General features: G+C 40.9%; 1 protein-coding gene across 1 annotated transcript in view; it reads right to left on the reverse strand.

The window, feature by feature from the left end:
* RANBP9 (RAN binding protein 9) overlaps positions 1-17,220 on the reverse strand; it is a 113,871-nt gene extending 96,651 nt beyond the window's left edge. Inside the window, exon 1 of the mRNA XM_077143722.1 lies at positions 16,580-17,220. Within this exon, the coding sequence (XP_076999837.1) occupies positions 16,580-17,117 (538 nt within the window). The 5' untranslated portion in view covers positions 17,118-17,220. The remainder of the gene's footprint in view (positions 1-16,579) is intronic.
* Between the last annotated feature and the right edge of the window lie 449 nt (positions 17,221-17,669).

The following is a 17,669-nucleotide window of genomic DNA, read 5'->3' on the forward strand; positions in this document are numbered from 1 at the left end:
AGAAAGGAAGTGTTCAAACCACCACCACCACCAGCACCACTACCACCACAAAAGCCAAACCCACGCTGATGAGAGAATGTCAAAGACACACGGCTTTGGGGAAGAAACTTCCAAAAGCCAAAGCTGCAACAATTGAGCAACAAAATAAATTACTACTGGCTTACAAAACAAGCAGAAAATAAATGTCCATGGGTCTGTACTGGTATACACACAGAGGAAATATCTCCACACCTTTAGATCTGTATGCCCTGGGCAGTTTCCCTAGAGGACTAAATATGATTCCTGGAGCCACTGACCACAAAGCACCACTTGTACTATAGTGATGCACTTTTGTAGGAGTCTCTGCTGCTGCTTTTTTTTGGACCTTAGTATATTGTTACATTTTTCTCTTTAATTCATCACTGCACTGGGAAAAATTGTGTTAAGAACCAAATGCCATAACTAAACTACTGTCATCATTCCTGTATTTATCAATTGCATGTGAGCTAACTTGTATTCAAAAAATGTATGTCATAACAGAACAAACTTTTTAGAATGTAATATTTCTGAGGTGAAATAGCTTCAGGTGACATCAGACTCCAGAACATGGGTCCAGGAAGGAATGCTTGAACTTAAGAGTAGAAGTCATTAAAGATAAAGGGGTCCAGGAATGAACATATAAACACAATAAAATGATCACAAACAAGTGTCACGTATGTATAGGACAGATACATGTTGCTATCAGGGCATATGAAAAAGAGGTTAGACCAAGTCAGAAAGGGTAGGGAAAGAGCATTTGAGGGGAAAAAAGAGTATTCGAGGGGGAAAAAAATACTAATGCCTCCAGCTGTACTTTTCTCTTTCTTTTCTAAAGAATATGTAAGATCTGACCAAGCTAAGAAGGAACGGTAGAGCTTTCCAGTTAGAAGAAAGACTCTGTGGCATGGTGAATATGGAGCTCTGAAATAAGGCTGACACAGCAAAGCAGAGAGAATGAGATAAAAAAGCAGGTAGAGGGCCAGCACAAACAAGGCATTGAAAAATGTATTATTTTCCTAGACAGAATGGGTGATTAGTGAAAGAATGTTCAGGCTGCACTGCAAGATGGTGGTTCATGGAAGGCAGATTTATATTTCCAGAAAGACACTGGTTGCATGTTAGAGTGACTGAGGAGCATGGGAAAAAGGAAATAAACATGGCTAGGCCAAACCAGCTTTCTAAAGCGCCTATACCACTGTGAACTCCTCCAGCAATGAATGAGAGTTCCTTTTGCTGCACATCCTCAGAAACAACTGGCATTGTAAGTTTTTTTTTTTTAATTTTAACCATGCTAATTAAGTGTGCATATCATCTTTGTGTGAAAAAAAAAAAAAGATGAAAAAGGCTAAACGCTGAATCATATTTTTAATTCTGATTAAGCAGCCTCAATCATGTACATATGGAAGGAGGAAGCCCAAGCCCTAGAGTTTAACATGGCAAAGGACCAGTAGCCTAAGCTACAGGGCACACACGCCAGTGGAAATTTAACTGTACTTTTCTTTCACTAGGATTGCTACTTCTGTAGAGCTCTATTACAACGTCCCACAGGCTTTAGGTGGCCTGACCCAACCCTATTTTTCCCATAAGCCCTGTTACCTTTACTGCACAATTTTGTATAAAACATGAGGTTTTTTCAGCAGTGAATTCATGGCATTATGGTAGAAAAGCCTATTATCTTCTTCTAGGATGCACACTCCTATCAGACTTTCACCTTTCTGAAGACTTCATTCACTTCTACTCTTCCTCATATCATGTATTGTATCATGGAGCCTCCAATTCCCTGAAGCCTTTCTTTTTTTCTTTTTCAGGATGGGCAACATGGATAATCACTTAATTTCCCAGGTACTTATAATTTTCCTCATATTTCTACCCTCCCATTAAACCCGACCTGCGAAATCACAGCCTTAGATGAATATTATAATCTACCTTCCCTAATCCTGCAGCAGACACTTGATCTCTGCTGAATAAAGTCCAACAATCCTGAAAGAGACACTGTTATGAACTAATGATGTGAGCTGGGCTCTCTACCAACATTTTCAGAAATCTTTAGTCTACTTGTTCTCATTCCTCTCAGCAGCTAGCCCACATTTTCAAATTCACTTTAGGCCTCTACTCAAATTCAGTAAACTACCTCACCTACTTTATCAAGAAAAATGGGAGGCCATTAGATATGGTCATTTTTAACTCTCCATCCCCATATTGCATACTGGTCTGTATCTACACAGTCTGCACATTTTCCATCATTATCAGAAGAATATATAGTCCTTTTCAAGACTAACTATTTTGTGCTCTTAAACCATTAGATGGCTCTGTAAGCTTGTATTTTCATTCTCTCCCTCTTTACTTTCCTTCAATCTGTAAGTGTACAGTGTCTCCCAAAATACAGGCAGCCTTCATAAAATTATGTCTCTGTACAATCACTTTCAATAATGCACTTGGGTTTGTGGTGAGTTCAATGAACTGTTTTTAAAAATTATAAGAAAATAAAAACATACTGCTCATATCTATTTTACATGTTAAAATACATAAAATTTTGGATACATTTATTGGGACACTATACCCTGAATTAACATGTTCTCATTCAATTTACGTCCCTTCAGTTTAATCCACACAGCCAAACTAAAACAAGAGACTTCTGAGAGATATTAAACAGGTCTCTAACATATTGCTTTCCTAAGGGAATTTTAAGGATAATTTAGATTATGTGGGATTTTAAACACTCCTGGGTTCCGTTCCCAAACAGAATCTCTGAACTAGCAAAAACTAGACGAGCCATCTTCCTTATAACTCCAGAAAACAATTAAGTAACTAGCCAAGTGCCAAATCAAGTAAACACAGCTTTGAAAACAGTAAAGAGCCCAAGTCAATTAAGATGGCAAAGTGAGACACTTCAGGGCTCTGCCCTCTTCTCCCCAGAAGCTTTGAATAACCAGCAAGAATTGGCAGAAACATCTTTCTCAAAGCTCCAGAAAACAGTTAAAGAACTGCAGTAAAAAGGCAAACACCAAATCAAGAAAGAAGCAACTTACAAGCAGCAGGATTCTGTGGTGCCCTGGCTGGCCCCTCCCCACCAGTCACCACTTCATGCTGCACAGAGCCACCCACACTCCCAGTCCACATCCCTCACCCTCATGCACATACTAGGAGCTCATATGTCTATTTAAACCTGTCTGGTGGCAGCCTGAGGTACTCACCAATCCAGAACTTATCCTGCATGTAGAAAGCAGTTGACAGAGCTCTCCAACAGAATACTGTAGGAGAGCAATGAAGTTGTGCTTCCTGGTACAAGGGATTAATGGCTGGAGGACATAGAGCACAATGCTCATGATGGTGAGGAAATTGTTTACCAGGCAAGAGGGGATATCTGTATGTGTATAAACTGGTGAATTCCTACATCAAGATGCATGAACAAAAACAAAAAAAAGATGCGGAACAAAAAGGTACAGTACAGGGAGGCCCCTACACTTTGGCCAGGAGCTCTTTTCTAAACACATATTGTGCATAAGCCCTGAAGGAGTATACTCACACAGGTCAATCTGCAAAGACTGGGAAAGAGGTTTTCTTTTTTTCCTTCCTTTTTTCTTGTTTTGTTTTTTATCTTATCTCCTAGCATTCAAGAAAAGCTCTGTCATAACACAGGTGGATACAAACTTAAGGAACAGATGCCTCATAATCTAAATTCCAGCAATAACACATTTAAGATATAAAAATACCAAGTTTCAACAAAAGATTACAAAACATACAAAGAAACAGGAAGCAATGGTCCAGGAAAAGAAGACAATTAAGCATTAAAAACCATCAATGAACAGGATCAAGCCTGGGACATGTCAGACAAGTCTTTTTAAAATGGTCCTAAATATGCTCAAAGAGCTGAAGGAAAACATGGACAAAGAACTAAAGGAATTCAGGAGAACAAAAGGTGAACACTAAGAGAAATCAACAGAGAGATGGAAATTATGAAAAGGAACCAAACAGCGATGAGGCCCACAGTAACAGAAATTAAAAATTTCCTATAGGAATTCAACAGCAGACTGGAGATAGCAAAAGAGAGAATGAGAGAACTTGAAGATAAAGTAGTCGAATCCTTCAGTCTGAGAACAGGAAAGAAGAAATAATGAAGAAAAATGAACAAAACCTGAGGAACCTGTGGGACGCCATCAAGCACACCAATGTACATACTGTGAGAGTTCCAGAAGGAGAGAGAGAGAGTGCAGAGACTATTCAAAGAAATAATGGCTGAAAACATCCCACATTCTTGAACGAATATGCACATTCAAGATCCCAACAAATTCCAAACAGGACAAACCTGAAGAGACCCATGCCCAGACAAACAGTCAAAGTGAACCCTCAAACATCAGGATCAAAGAAACAGTTCTGAAAGCCACAAGAGAAAAACAATGTATTATGTACAAGAGAGTCCCAATAATTCCAACGGTGATTTTTCATCAGAAACCAAGAAGGCAAGGAAGCAATGGGACAAAATATTTAAAGCGCTGACAGAAAACAATTACCAACAAACAATTTCATATCCAGCAACACTCTTTAAAAAATAAGGAAGAGATTATGACATTCGGAGAGTAACAAAAGCTGAGGGAGTGCATGGCAACCACAACTGCCCTACAAAACATGCTGAAAGGAATCCTTCAGACTGAAAGGAAAAGGTACTAGACAGTGGATTAAAGCAGCATAAAAAAATACAGATCTAATAAAGGTAACCATATGGATAATTAGAAATGCCAAGACTGTTGTGCTGTATTTTTTGGTATGTAATGCCACTATTAACTTCTTATAAATTCTAAAATGCAAATGCACAAAAAGTAATGATAAATTTATGGCTCTGGACATTAAGTGCATAAAGATATCGTTTGCGACAAATACAACAAACAGGTGAGGGATACAGGGACATAGGAACAGTGTTCATTTATGGGTGCAGATTCAGGATGTTAAATTAGAGGCCTACATTTGATTCCCGGTGCCTGCCTATGCAAAAAAAAAAGTTGCCTGGAATTATTCTCAGGTGGGCCATGGTAGCTCACTGGCAGAGTTCTCGTCTGCCATGCTGGAGACCTGGGTTCAATTCCAGATGCCTGCCCCCGTTAAAAAAAAAAAAAAAAATTTAAGGCCTATAGTAACCACAAAATATATGAAAAATAAATACAGAAAGAAATATAAAGGAATTCAAAATTGAACACTACAAAAAAAATCAAATAAATATGAAAATGGACATCAATGGAAAAATGAGGGACAAATAAGGTGTAAGACTTACAAAAACCAAATATCAAAATGGCAGAAAGCTCCAGATTATCTATTTTCATGTAAATGGATTAAATTCACCAATCAAAGGCAGATATTAGCAAAACAGATTTTAAAAAGTATGACCCAACTAAATGCTGTTTACAAGAAACACACTTTAAATTCAAACACAAGTAGGCTGAAAATGAAAGGTGAAAAAATATACCATCCAAACAGTAACCAAAGGAGAACTAAGTAGCTATATTATCAGATAAAATACTATATAGTGATAAAAGATTCAATTCAACAAGAAGACAGAATGATTTTAAATATACATATACCTAACATATATGAACCCAGAGGAAGTAAGTATTGACATTTGAAAGGAGAAATACATTAATAATAGGAGACTTACATGTATTAATTTTGATAATGGATAGAAAGTCAAGAGACAATATCAATCAGGAAATAGAAGACTTGGATAACTCTAAACCAACTAGACCTACAGAACACATACAGAACATTTCACCCAATAGCAGCAGAATACACATTCTTCTTGAGTGCACATGGGTCATTCTTCAGGATGGATCAGATCTTAAGTCACAAAATAAGTCTCAATAAATTTAAAAATACTGATATCATATAATGAATGAAGCCAGAAATCAGGAACAGAGGGAGAATTGGAAAATCCACAAATATGTGGAAATTAAACAACAGTGTTTAAGAAACACTATGGAGCAAAAAAGAAATCACAAAGTAAATTAAAAACTAACTTGAGGTAAATGAAAATGAGAGCAAAATATACTAAAACTTACAGGATGTAGCAAAGACAGTGGTGAGAGGGAAATTTAGAGCTATAAATGTTTACATTGAAAAAAAAAAATCTCAAATCAAAGACCTAACCTCACAACTAGAGAAACTAGAAAAAAGAAGAGCTAACTAAGTCCAAAGTGAGCAGAAGGAAGGAAATAACAAAGATCAGAAGAGAAGATAAACGAAATAGAGAATAAAAGAACAATAAAATAAAGCAAAGACACCAAAAACTGATTCTTTGTAAACATCAATAAAATTCACAACACTTGGACTTCTTCCTGGAAGATGGCGGCTTAGTAAGACGCGCGGATCTTAGTTTCTTCTCCAGGACACCTACTAGGGGAGTAGAAACAATACAGAAAGCGCCCAAAGCCATAACAGAGATAAAAAAGACAGCGTACCCCATCCTGGAACGGCTGGCTGGCTGAGAGAAGCAGCTCGGGTGAGATCGCCGAGGCGCGCGGGCCTTACCGGGCGGGGCGGCAAGCGGCGAGAGTTACTCCCTTCCCCCTTCCCGGGCCGGCTGGGAGAATTGGAGAGGCGGTCCCCTGAAACAAAGACGGCTGGCGCCCACACCACGCGCAGCCCCCGGACCAACTGAGAGAATTGGATCGGAAACCCCCAGGCCGCGGAGAACGGTGACGGGTGGGGGAGGCCCCTTCCAAACCCGTGACTCCCAGGGAACGTGCACTCTCTCGGGCGGGCCGCTGCCGCTGGCGCCCTCCCACCACGCTTGTTGCCCAGGGCCGACTAGGAAATTCGGACGGGCTCTTTCCCTGGCTGCGGCGACCAGCAACCCTCCCTGTGTTCGGACCCCGGGCCGGCTCAAGCCGTTTCGGCTAGCGAACCCCCAGGACGGCGAGAGTTTTCCAAAGTTTAAGGTCCCACAGCACCTTTTACTGGTGGGACCCGCAGACAAACGGGTGCCACGAGCGCCACCTACTGGGCAGGATAAGAAAAACAGAACCCAGAGATTTCACAGAAAAATATTACAACCTTGCTGGGTCCAACACCAAGAGAAATCTGAATAAATGCCCAGACGCCAGCAGCAGAAGATAACTGTCCACGCGCAAAAGATTGAGAATATGGCTCAGTCAAAGGAACAAACCAATAGCTCAAATGAGACACAAGAGCTGAGACAACTAATGCTGAATATACGAACAGAAATGGAAAACCTCTTCAAAAATGAAATCGATAAATTGAGGGAGGACATGAAGAGGACATGGGCTGAACATAAAGAAGAAATAGAAAAACTGAAAAAACAAATCGCAGAACTTATGGAAGTGAAGGATAAAGTAGCAAACATAGAAAAAATAATGGATAGCTACAATGATAGATTTAAAGAGACAGAAGATAGAATTAGTGATTTGGAGGATGGAACATCTGAATTCCAAAAAGAAACAGAAACTATAGGGAAAAGAATGGAAAAATTTGAACAGGGTATCAGGGAACTCAAGGACAAAATTCACAACACTTTAGCTCAACTGTCAAAGAAAAAAAAGGGAGAGGACGTAAATAACCAAAATCAGAAATGAAAAGGGGGACATTACTACTGATCTGACAGAAACAAAAAGAACTGTAAGAAGATACAATGAACCTGTACACCAAAAATTAGATAAACTAGATGAAATAGACAAGTTCCTAGAAACAGATAAACCACCTACCCTGACAAGAAAAAAATAGAAGAACAAAACAGACCAATAACAAGTGAAGATAATGAGCTGGTAATCAAAAACCTCCCCACCCACCCCCACCCTCCTCTGCAAAAAAAAAAAAAAAAAAAAAGGTTAGGACTAGAGAGCTTTACTGGTAAAATTTATCAAACATTAGAAGAATTAACACCAATTCTGCTCAAATGCTTGAAAAAACTGAAGAGGATGGAACACAACCTAATTCATTCTATGAAGACAACATCCTCATACCAAAGCCGGAAAAAGATACAAGTAAAGAAAATTACAGACCAATCTCCCTTATGAATATAGATGCAAACAACGCTCAACAAAATGCTAGCAAATTCCAGTTGCTTCAGATCCTCACCAATATATGGTATTTTCAAACTTCTTGATTTTAAACATTCCGATAGGGCATAATGGTATTTCACTGTGATTTTAATTTGTACCTTTCCATATGTTTATTTAATATTTTTGGATATTCCCTTTAATGAACTACCTCTTCAAGTTTTTGGCCCATAATTTTGGTCAACTTTATTAAGATGTAATTGTCATATAATGCAATTCTCCTATTTTAACAGTACAATTCTATGACTTTTACAAATGTATACTATGATATAATCATAATCACAATCACATTACAGAATATTTCCATTATCCCCCCCAAAAAATGCTAGCAAATGAAATGTAACATATAATTTATATGTAAAATATAATTACATAATTATATATAAAATACAATTTCAAAAGAATTATATACCATGTTCAAGTGGAGTTAATCTCTGGGGGGTTCAACATAAGAAAACCAACTAATGAAATACACCACATGAACAGAATGAAGGTGAAAAAAAACACAAGTTCACCTCAATTGACACAGAAATTTCAACAAAATCCAGCACACTTTCAAGTAAAGACAGAAAACCAAGAATAGAAGGAATCTTCCTCCATTACAATAAAGGGCATATAAAAACCAACATCTCACATCGTACTCAATGAAAGACTGAGAGCTTTCCACCTAACATCAAGAACAAGCAAGGGTCACATTTCCCAGCTCTGAGAAAGTGCCGATCTGCACAGCCGGACCACATCTGTTCGCAACAAACGAAGATGTAACATCAACCTGCTGCCTCAACTCTAGGCATGTGCACAAAGGGCCATGCGCCCTAAACCAGCGCACACCAGGCTTACGCCCCCAGACCTGTGCACCAGCAAAGCTACATTCTCCCTGGCCGCTGGGTGCCCCATTCACATGCACCAGCATAACATCTCCAACCTCCACCTATACCTGCCCTGAAACAAATCGCTGCACAGTTGTGCCCTGCCCTGTACCCTGCTGCAGATCCATCCCGCAAACACAAGGCCTTAGGCTACTGAAAGAAATCAACTCTGGAAGTAAATCGATCAAGATGCGACAAAAACAACAGAAGATCATTAAGTGTTTCACAATGCAGATACAGCCCTGCTTAATGACCATATATTTAAAACACCAGAGGAAAAAAAGACATTGGAAAAACTAATCAAAAATGTTCCTACAACTCTACTTAATAAAATAAGTGGGCTGGCAAATGACATAAAGATCAAGAAGACAGTAGAAGAGAACAAAGAGGAATTTGAAAGAATAGATAGAAAAACAGCAATATCACAGAGATTAAAGACTCTGTTGACCAAAACATACTAGAAAAAAACATACTAGAGCCACACAACACGAGATTTGAAGAGACAGAAGAAAGAATAAGTGATACAGAGGTCAGGATAACTGACTTCAAAGACTTAAGACACCAAATTGCAAAAAAGATGGAAAAATTTGAATTGGATCTCAGGGAAATGATAGACAAACACAGCACACACATATAAGAATCATTGGTGCCTCAGAAGGAGAATGGGAGAGTCAAGGGCTAGGAAGAGTAGCTGAGGATATAATGGGGGAAAATTTCCCAACCCTGATAAAGGACATAAATATACAAGTCAAATAAGCCCAAAGAACCCTAAACAGAATAAATTCAAACAGGCCTTCCTCAAGACACATACTAATCAGTCTGTCAAATGTTGAAGAGAAACAGAAAACTCTGAAAGCAGCAAGAGAAAAACAACCTACTACATACAAAGAATACTACATAAGACTGAGTTCAGACTACTCAGCCAGCACTATGGAGGTGAGAAGGCAGTGGTATAACATATCTAAGACCCTGAAAGAGAAAGACTTCCAGCCAAGAATTCTGTACCCAGTCAAATTGTCCTCAAAATCTGAGTTACAGATTAAAGTTTTCACAGACAAACAAGTCCTGAAAGAATTTGTCAACAAGAAACCAGCCCTACAAGAAAATACTAAAAGTTTTGCTGGGTGAGAAAAAAAGCCAGGAGAGGGAGGTCTGGAGGAGGGCACAGAATTGAAGAGTACCAGTAAGAGCAATTTAAATACAAACAGAAAAAGGGAAAAGAGCATACAGATCTGACGAATAAAATAAAAAAAGTAAGACAATGGATTAAAAAAAAAAAAAAAAAAAGAACAAGCAAAGATGCCACTAATTCAACACTGTACTAGAAGTTCTAGCCAGAGCAATCAGGTAAGAGTAAGAAATAAAAGGCATCCAAATTGGAAAGGAAGAAGTAAAACTTTCCCTATTTGTAGATGACATTATATATTTATATATATAGTCCTGAAAAATGGTAACAAAGCTCAGAGAGCTAATAAATTCAGCAAGATAGTGGGGTAACAAGATCAACAGGCAAAAATCAGTAGTGATTCTATATACTAAGCAACAAAGAATCTGAAGAGGAAATCAAGAAAAAAATTCCATTTGCAATAGCAATTCAAAGAATCAAACACCTAGGAGTAAAGTTAACCAACGATTTAAAGGCCTTGTACGTGGAAAACTATAAAATATTGTTGAAAGAAATCAAACACCTAAATAAATAGAATGACACTCCAATTCATGGACTGAACGATTAAATATTGCTGTCAATTCTACCCAAAGAGTTTTACAGATTCAATGCAATCCTGATCAAAATTCCAGGAGCCAAATATACATATATTCATATTCCAACAGCCTGCTCTGCAGAAATGGAAAAGTTCATCACCAACTTTACAAAGAAGGGTAAGGGGCCCCAAACAACCAAAACCATCTTGAAAATGAAGAATGAAGTTGAAGGACTCACTCTTCCCAATTTAAAGGCCTATCACAAAACTACAGGAATCAAAACAGCATGGTACTGCCACAAGGATAGACATATAAATCAATGGAATGAAACTGAGAGTTCAGAAATAAAAACTCAGATCTATGGCCAACTGATCTTTGACAAGGGTGCCATGTCTACTCAATGGGGGAAGAACAGTATATTCAACAAATGGTGCTCTTCTCTACTATACATACTATCTTTCTCATGAACTCTCTATGTTTCCATTACCAAGGAGAAGTGACTCCCAAATTAGCCTCAACCTAGAGATCTCACCCTAGTTTCAGAGCAATGATGGTACCAGCCAACAAGCAGTGTCCCTTACTGCAAGAAAAGGAGCCCTGACTATCCCTGTGCCAGGAGCATGTTTTGTATTTCATAAGTACCCCCACACTCTCTACAGCTGATTCAATACAGATTAGCCTCTGAAGGCCACCAATCCATGCCTTAGCATATAATGAAAAACTCCGCCCAACTAAGAAAGATGGCAATTAGTTAGGCCAATCTGCTAAGTCTCTCAGGAATTTGAAGTGGGAAAGGAAGACTAAACCAGTCAGCAGGGTAAGGAGAAGAAAACAACCAGAGACAAAGAGATTGTAGGTGAGTCACTTTAACAGTAGAATAGTGAAAAATTATGAACTCCTGCTGCTGAGATAACTTAAGAGTCACCTTATTCAAGAAGAACTGTACTTTCCTTCCTGTAGGGCTTTCTATGATCTCTCTCCTAGTTTCCATGAACTCATAGCTAAGATTCCCATTCTTCCTGTTTTCAAATATATCCTAATACTGACTTTCTCATGATCATTGTTTGACTCATGGTTAACTCCAAGAACCTAACAAAGTTAGAAACCTAAGTATCATCCTTGATTTCTCTCTCCATTATTTTTCATATCCCATCAGTATTACCTTTAAATATATCACAATTATTGATAAAATATATCACAAATATATCTGCTTTTCGCTGCCCCCTACCACTAACCAAGTTCAGGCCCTATTTCTTTTATGGTCTGCTGAAACAGCTTTTTAAGTTAAAATTGCAATTTCCAGTCATGCACCCCTCAAATCTCTCTTCCAATCAGCTGTGTTACCTAACAAAAGAGAAAGGCAAGCGTGCCACTCCTAATTAAAACCCTTTGATGATTTCCTATCTCTTACAGAATAATCTCAGCTCAATAAATATTCTACAAGGCCTCGCAAGGATTTTTACCCCAGCTGTTTCTTGTCAAAACTCAAAATTCCAAAAACCCCAAACTATAGACCCTAACATATACAATATTTCTCTATTTTCTTTTACTCATGCTTTCCTTCACTTATAATGTCCAACCCCTCTTTATCTCCTATATTCTACTCTTTTAAGACTGATCATTGGCATCATTTCCAAGAAACTGTCCCTCTCCCACGTTCCTTACCCCCTCCCTATGTCATCCTGGGTTAGATCTTCTTATCTTCCACAAAACTCTTATTAGTACTTCCCTTACCACACACTGTGCTTTATGTCCTCTGATCTTTTTTAATTAAAAAACTGCATCTTATTCACCTTTGACAGCCCAGAACCTGGCACAAAGTAAAAATTCATTGAATAAATGAAGGAATAAACAATGAACAAGATAAAGGTCTAGCACAATATCTGCCCTACAGCAAGTGCTAAAAAATTATTAGTCTACTTTTTTGTAAGTATGATCATTAGCACCACTTGATTCTTGCAGTTATCAACTGGCATTTTTAAAGCTAAATTCCTCCAAATTTTGGCAAAGGGATCCCTGGGAAAAGCAGTTTGGTTTTTAAATTCCCTAATTTTAAATTGAGTAAATTGAAATACTAGTGATCAATGAAAGGGAGTGGTAAGGGGTACAGAAAAAAAAACAAAGGTTAAAATGTACTGGGTGGATGGAAATACTGGTGGTCAATGAGAGAGAGGGGTGCGGGGTATGGTATGTATGAGATTTTTCTTTTGTTTCTTTTTCTGGAGTGATGAAAACTTTCTGAGAAATGATCATGGTGATGAATATACAACTATGTGATGATATTGTGAGCCACTGATTGTACACAAAGTATGGAATATTCGTACATTAAGGAATGGTCATGTTTGTATGTTGTTTTGTTTCATCAATTAAAAAAAGAAAATTTCCTAATTTTAAGGAACGTTTTTATATCACTCCTATAACTCCTAACACAGACATTTGTACTGGTTGACAAGCAAACATTTGTTGCAATACTTTCTGTACCTTAAGAAGTGCAAGAAATTAGATGAGAAATTATATTTAGGAAATGTTAAAGGATCAACGGTTAATGATACTGGGGGGGGGGGAAGGGTAGAGGGAGTAAAGCACACCAAAAATTCAACCTACCTGGCTAGATACTGTTAATAACCCTTTAACAGTGTAGTGCACTGTTTCATCACTTCCTAGCATTCCTACCTTTCACTTATCTTGTGTTTCTGATAAGCTGTCCCAAATCAGTATAATAAAGGTGCTTGGACTTTTCCATGACATTAGTGTGTTCCAGTCACCTTTTTAAGTTTCAACTATTATTTGAAAAGTTCTAAATGTGATCACTGGACTTCATCTACTTGAGATAATTAAGTCAGTCTCAAACAAATTGAAACATGCAATAATGGTATAGCGGAAAGAGCACTAAATTTGGAGTAGGGAAAAATTGGTTTCCAGTCCTGGCTTACTTGTGACTATGAAAATTCAACTTTCAGGTGCTCCCAATTTCTCATATCTGAAATGAGAAATGACAATTCCTCAATCTTGTCTAGATTACTAACGTGTGTTATAAAAATGTCTTTTGAAGTATTCAAATACTAATAAGAATCTGAAAAACAGAAAAATACAATCCATAATGGAAACATTTAGACTAACCAAATTCACTATCCTATTCATTAAGTTGGAATAAAGTTATCATAATAGCTAAGTCTAAACTTGTCATACTTGTACTTAATCAAAGCAGGTAAGTTTTTAAATAAGGGGAGCCATCCCTGGGTGTTTCACTCATTTCTGTGACTGCTAAGCAAGAGGCCTTTTAAAAAAATTTTAACATATATTATACATATCCTATTATTCTCCTGCAATCTAATCAACTTTGTCTGCATGTTTAGCTTTGTTTAACACTAATCCCTTCGAATCATTTAAGAAACAATGTCACTTCCAAAAACAGTAATCTCAATTTAGAAGAGTATCTTAAAAACAGAACATACTTAGAATAAAAGGAACCCAGATACTTCTATTTTGTATAAATATTAAGAAGAACCCTCATCATTCTTGAAAACACTTATGATCAATCGTTTGAAATTCTCTAATATGCAAAAATAGTAAGTGAACAGTGGATTTTAAGGCTAGAGGTCATACAATGCTTAGGTAAAATCAGAAGCAGCACAACAGTCTAAATAAAACTCACTCTTCTTATTTTGTGACTTCAAAGTTTTATTTCCTATTTCCACAACGGTTCTCCTTTGCTCCCTTACTTTGCTACTGTGACACAGTTGCCCCATTCTGCACGGTTCACTCAAAAGGAAGGCACACACGACAACACACACACAAACACACAAGTAAGAGGAAGAGGCAGAAGGGGAAAAGAGAGTGACTTTATAACAAGGGAAAAGAGAGAGAGACAAAGGATGGAAAAGAGGGAGAGAAAAGAAAGGAAAAAAGGATGAACGAGTACTATCTATTCTTCCAAAAATAATGATTTATGTTTATTTAAAATGGTGATGGTTCTAGAAAGTGAATCTTACTATTACACAACAGAACATAATAAAGAGGTTAACAAAAAAAAATTGAGACAGCAGTGGCATAAATGTTCAGAACTCCAACTAATTTCACATAACTATGCTCTTACCTCTGCCCCAACTAATCAATTTTGTGTAAAAGGAGTTAGTAAAACTAATCGAGGCATGTTACAGTATTAAATAAACTGTAATTGTGAATCTTAGATATCATGGAAATTCAGAGCTGGAAATTTCCTTACCAACCATTCAGCTCAAGTCCCTCATCACTCAGGAAGAAACTCAAGCCCTGTCTTGTGACATGTCTAAAATCACAAATGATTGCAGGACTCCGGAGGGCCTAGGATTCTTTGTTCAATAACCTTATGTATTATTCTGCCTGATATTTTATAAGCTAATTATTCACCATCAATCACAGATTTAAAATGATAAAAAGTTTCATCAAATTCAACAAAAGCTTTCCAGCAGCCAGATTGGAAGTAAACACTTTGTAACACAGTACTGTTCAAGCAAATTAAAAAACAAATTAAATAACAGCTTTCACAGGGTATAAACAAAACATCCTAACCTAATAATAAACAAAGGTCCAAAACTAAGTCATTTTGATTAAGTAACATAACATTTAAAATGTAAAGTTATTTCTCTGGAACTGTGGCAAGGATAAAAGGAATATTCAACAAGGCCTGTTTTTGTGCATGATTCTTTGGAGACAACTTATTTAGATTTCTGTTGCCATTTTCCTTTCAGATTAAATAGTAACTTCTTTATCAAGGTTCTCAAATTTCAGTCTTTAGTACAGTTTAAGAATTTAACCAGACATTGTTTTTACCCTCTATATTCATGTCACTCTGATCTGATTAAGAACCGCCCCCCCCCCCCCCCCGTAACCAATCAAAATGAAGCTGCTTTGAATGCAAAAGCTACTGCTTCAGGTCTGGGGCCTAAAAAACTGGATGTTTCTAGACAGACCAGCACATTAGATCGATTTTTTTTTTCTTTTCCGGACAAGTAAACTTGACACGTGACATTAATTAGCGATATATTTCAAAACTTGCTATAGCAGTTTATAATGTTATATACAACAGACATGTGTAAAGCTTTGTTTTAATGTAACGGAAGATAGGTGAGGGAGAGGAGGGAGACAAGCACAAGCCTAAAGTGGCTGATTGTTTTTTTAATGCAGGTATAAAATGAGTCCTTTTTTCAAAAAATTTTAAATAATGGAAAAAACCAAAGCCTTGTTTTCAACAAGACTTCACGCAACACCAGAACGTAAATCCAGGGCATTTCCAATCAGCAGTGGTAGGTTTCTGCTCCCCGAAGAAAACGCGTACTCCTGTAGTTTCACCTCTTCCCCTTCCCCAGTTGTTTTTAGTAAGATACGTTGACGCAAACTTGGGCCGGTTGTCCTTTGGTCCCCCTAGACGATCTCTGGCCTAATTTCGGGCCACATCCTCCGCTGATCATTCCTCCCCCCGTATACCCCTGCTCTCCTTTAATTAGAAATCATACCCCAGATCGCGCCGCTCCCCCTACGTAAGAAGAGAACGCCTGACCCGTCACCTGGAGAACAATGTAACCCAACTCCGAGCCCATAGATTCCTCAATCCGAGCCCTAAGATTTATCTTACAGCGAAGAAAGCGAGTTCCGTCCTGTCATCCTGGATTCACTCAACGTATCCTACTCTCGGCCTAGGATTACCAGCTCCATCAGACCCAGGAGCATTATCCACTCACCTTCCGCCGCCACGACTCTCCCTCACCCTCGGACCTCTCACCGGGACCCCTCCCCACCCCCGGAGCTGCAGGACGAGCTGCAGGACGAGCTGCAGGAGGAGCGGCGAGAGGCACCTCCGAGGGACCCGGGACCCGGAGGGAGGGCGGCGGGGGCGGGTCGAGAGCCGGGTCAGCGCCCCGCTCCCACCGCGGCGCACACGCCCCGTACCTTTGTAGTGTACCCGCAGGTTGTTCTGAGAGAGGCCGATGTAGCTGAACTTGTCCTTCGGGCTCCAGGACCGCGGCAGCGGCGTCTCCTGCTCGTCCACGGCCGGGTAGAGGCGCTTCAGCCGCCGCTGCAGCTCCTTCTCCTGCTCGTTCAGGGCCGAGTCCCCGTGCGGGAAGGGGGCCGCGGCGCTACTGCCCGCCACCAGGCCCGGGGCCGAGGCGGGGCCCGCGGGGAGGCCGGGGGGCGCGGGGTGTGCGGGGGCGGCCGCCGAGGAGGGAGGCGGCGGCGGCGGCGGAGGAGGGGCCGCGGTGGCCGGGGGCGGCGGCGGCGGCGGGTGGAGGAGCAGGGCGGCCGCCGCGGCCCCCAAGCCGCTGCCCGCGCCTCCGCCGGGAGAGCCCGCCGGAGAGGAGCCGGCGCTGACGGCCGCGGGCGCCGGCAGGACCACCCCAGACACCGGGGCCACGGCCGCGGGCGGCGGCGGCGGCAGCTGCTGTGGTTGCTGCTGCTGCTGCGGCGGCGGCTGCTGCTGCCCGGACATCCCGGCCGCGACTCGGCCAGCGGCCACCTCCGCCTCTTCTCTCCTTCCTCCTGCGCTTCCCGGGGGCGCTGTCGCGGCGGCCGCCGGCACCAGGCGCCCACTCGCCCGCCCCGGAAGCAGGCGGCCGGGCCGCGCGCCGAGCAGAGCGCGACGGTTGAGGGCTTGGAGACCGGGACGGGCTGGGGGCCCGGGGCGGCCCCGACAGAACGTTGAAGGGAGCTCGGACGCGCGGCCCTGGGACGAAGCGCGGAGGCTGGAGACGACGTGGGAGCGCAGGCCGAGGACGCGCGCTGGGGCCGCCGGACCGCTGCTCTCGCGGCTGTTTCGCGGCGGGCGGGCGGGCGCGAGACGCTGCGCGCGGGCGGCGCCAGGCGAGGGGGCGGGGACGGAGGGCGCCGGGCGGGGGGCGGGCCGCGGGGTTCCGGGCGAGCGCGCGCAGGCGCAGGAGGCTGTGTGGAATCCGCGTGCGTGCGGTGGGGCGCTCGGCCCAGGCGGCGCGGCGTCCTCCCGGGGCCTCCTTGCGAGGGTTCCCGCCAGCCCCCGCCGGACCGT

Source organism: Tamandua tetradactyla, chromosome 25 (assembly GCF_023851605.1).
Source record: "Tamandua tetradactyla isolate mTamTet1 chromosome 25, mTamTet1.pri, whole genome shotgun sequence".
Lineage (NCBI taxonomy): Eukaryota > Metazoa > Chordata > Mammalia > Pilosa > Myrmecophagidae > Tamandua > Tamandua tetradactyla.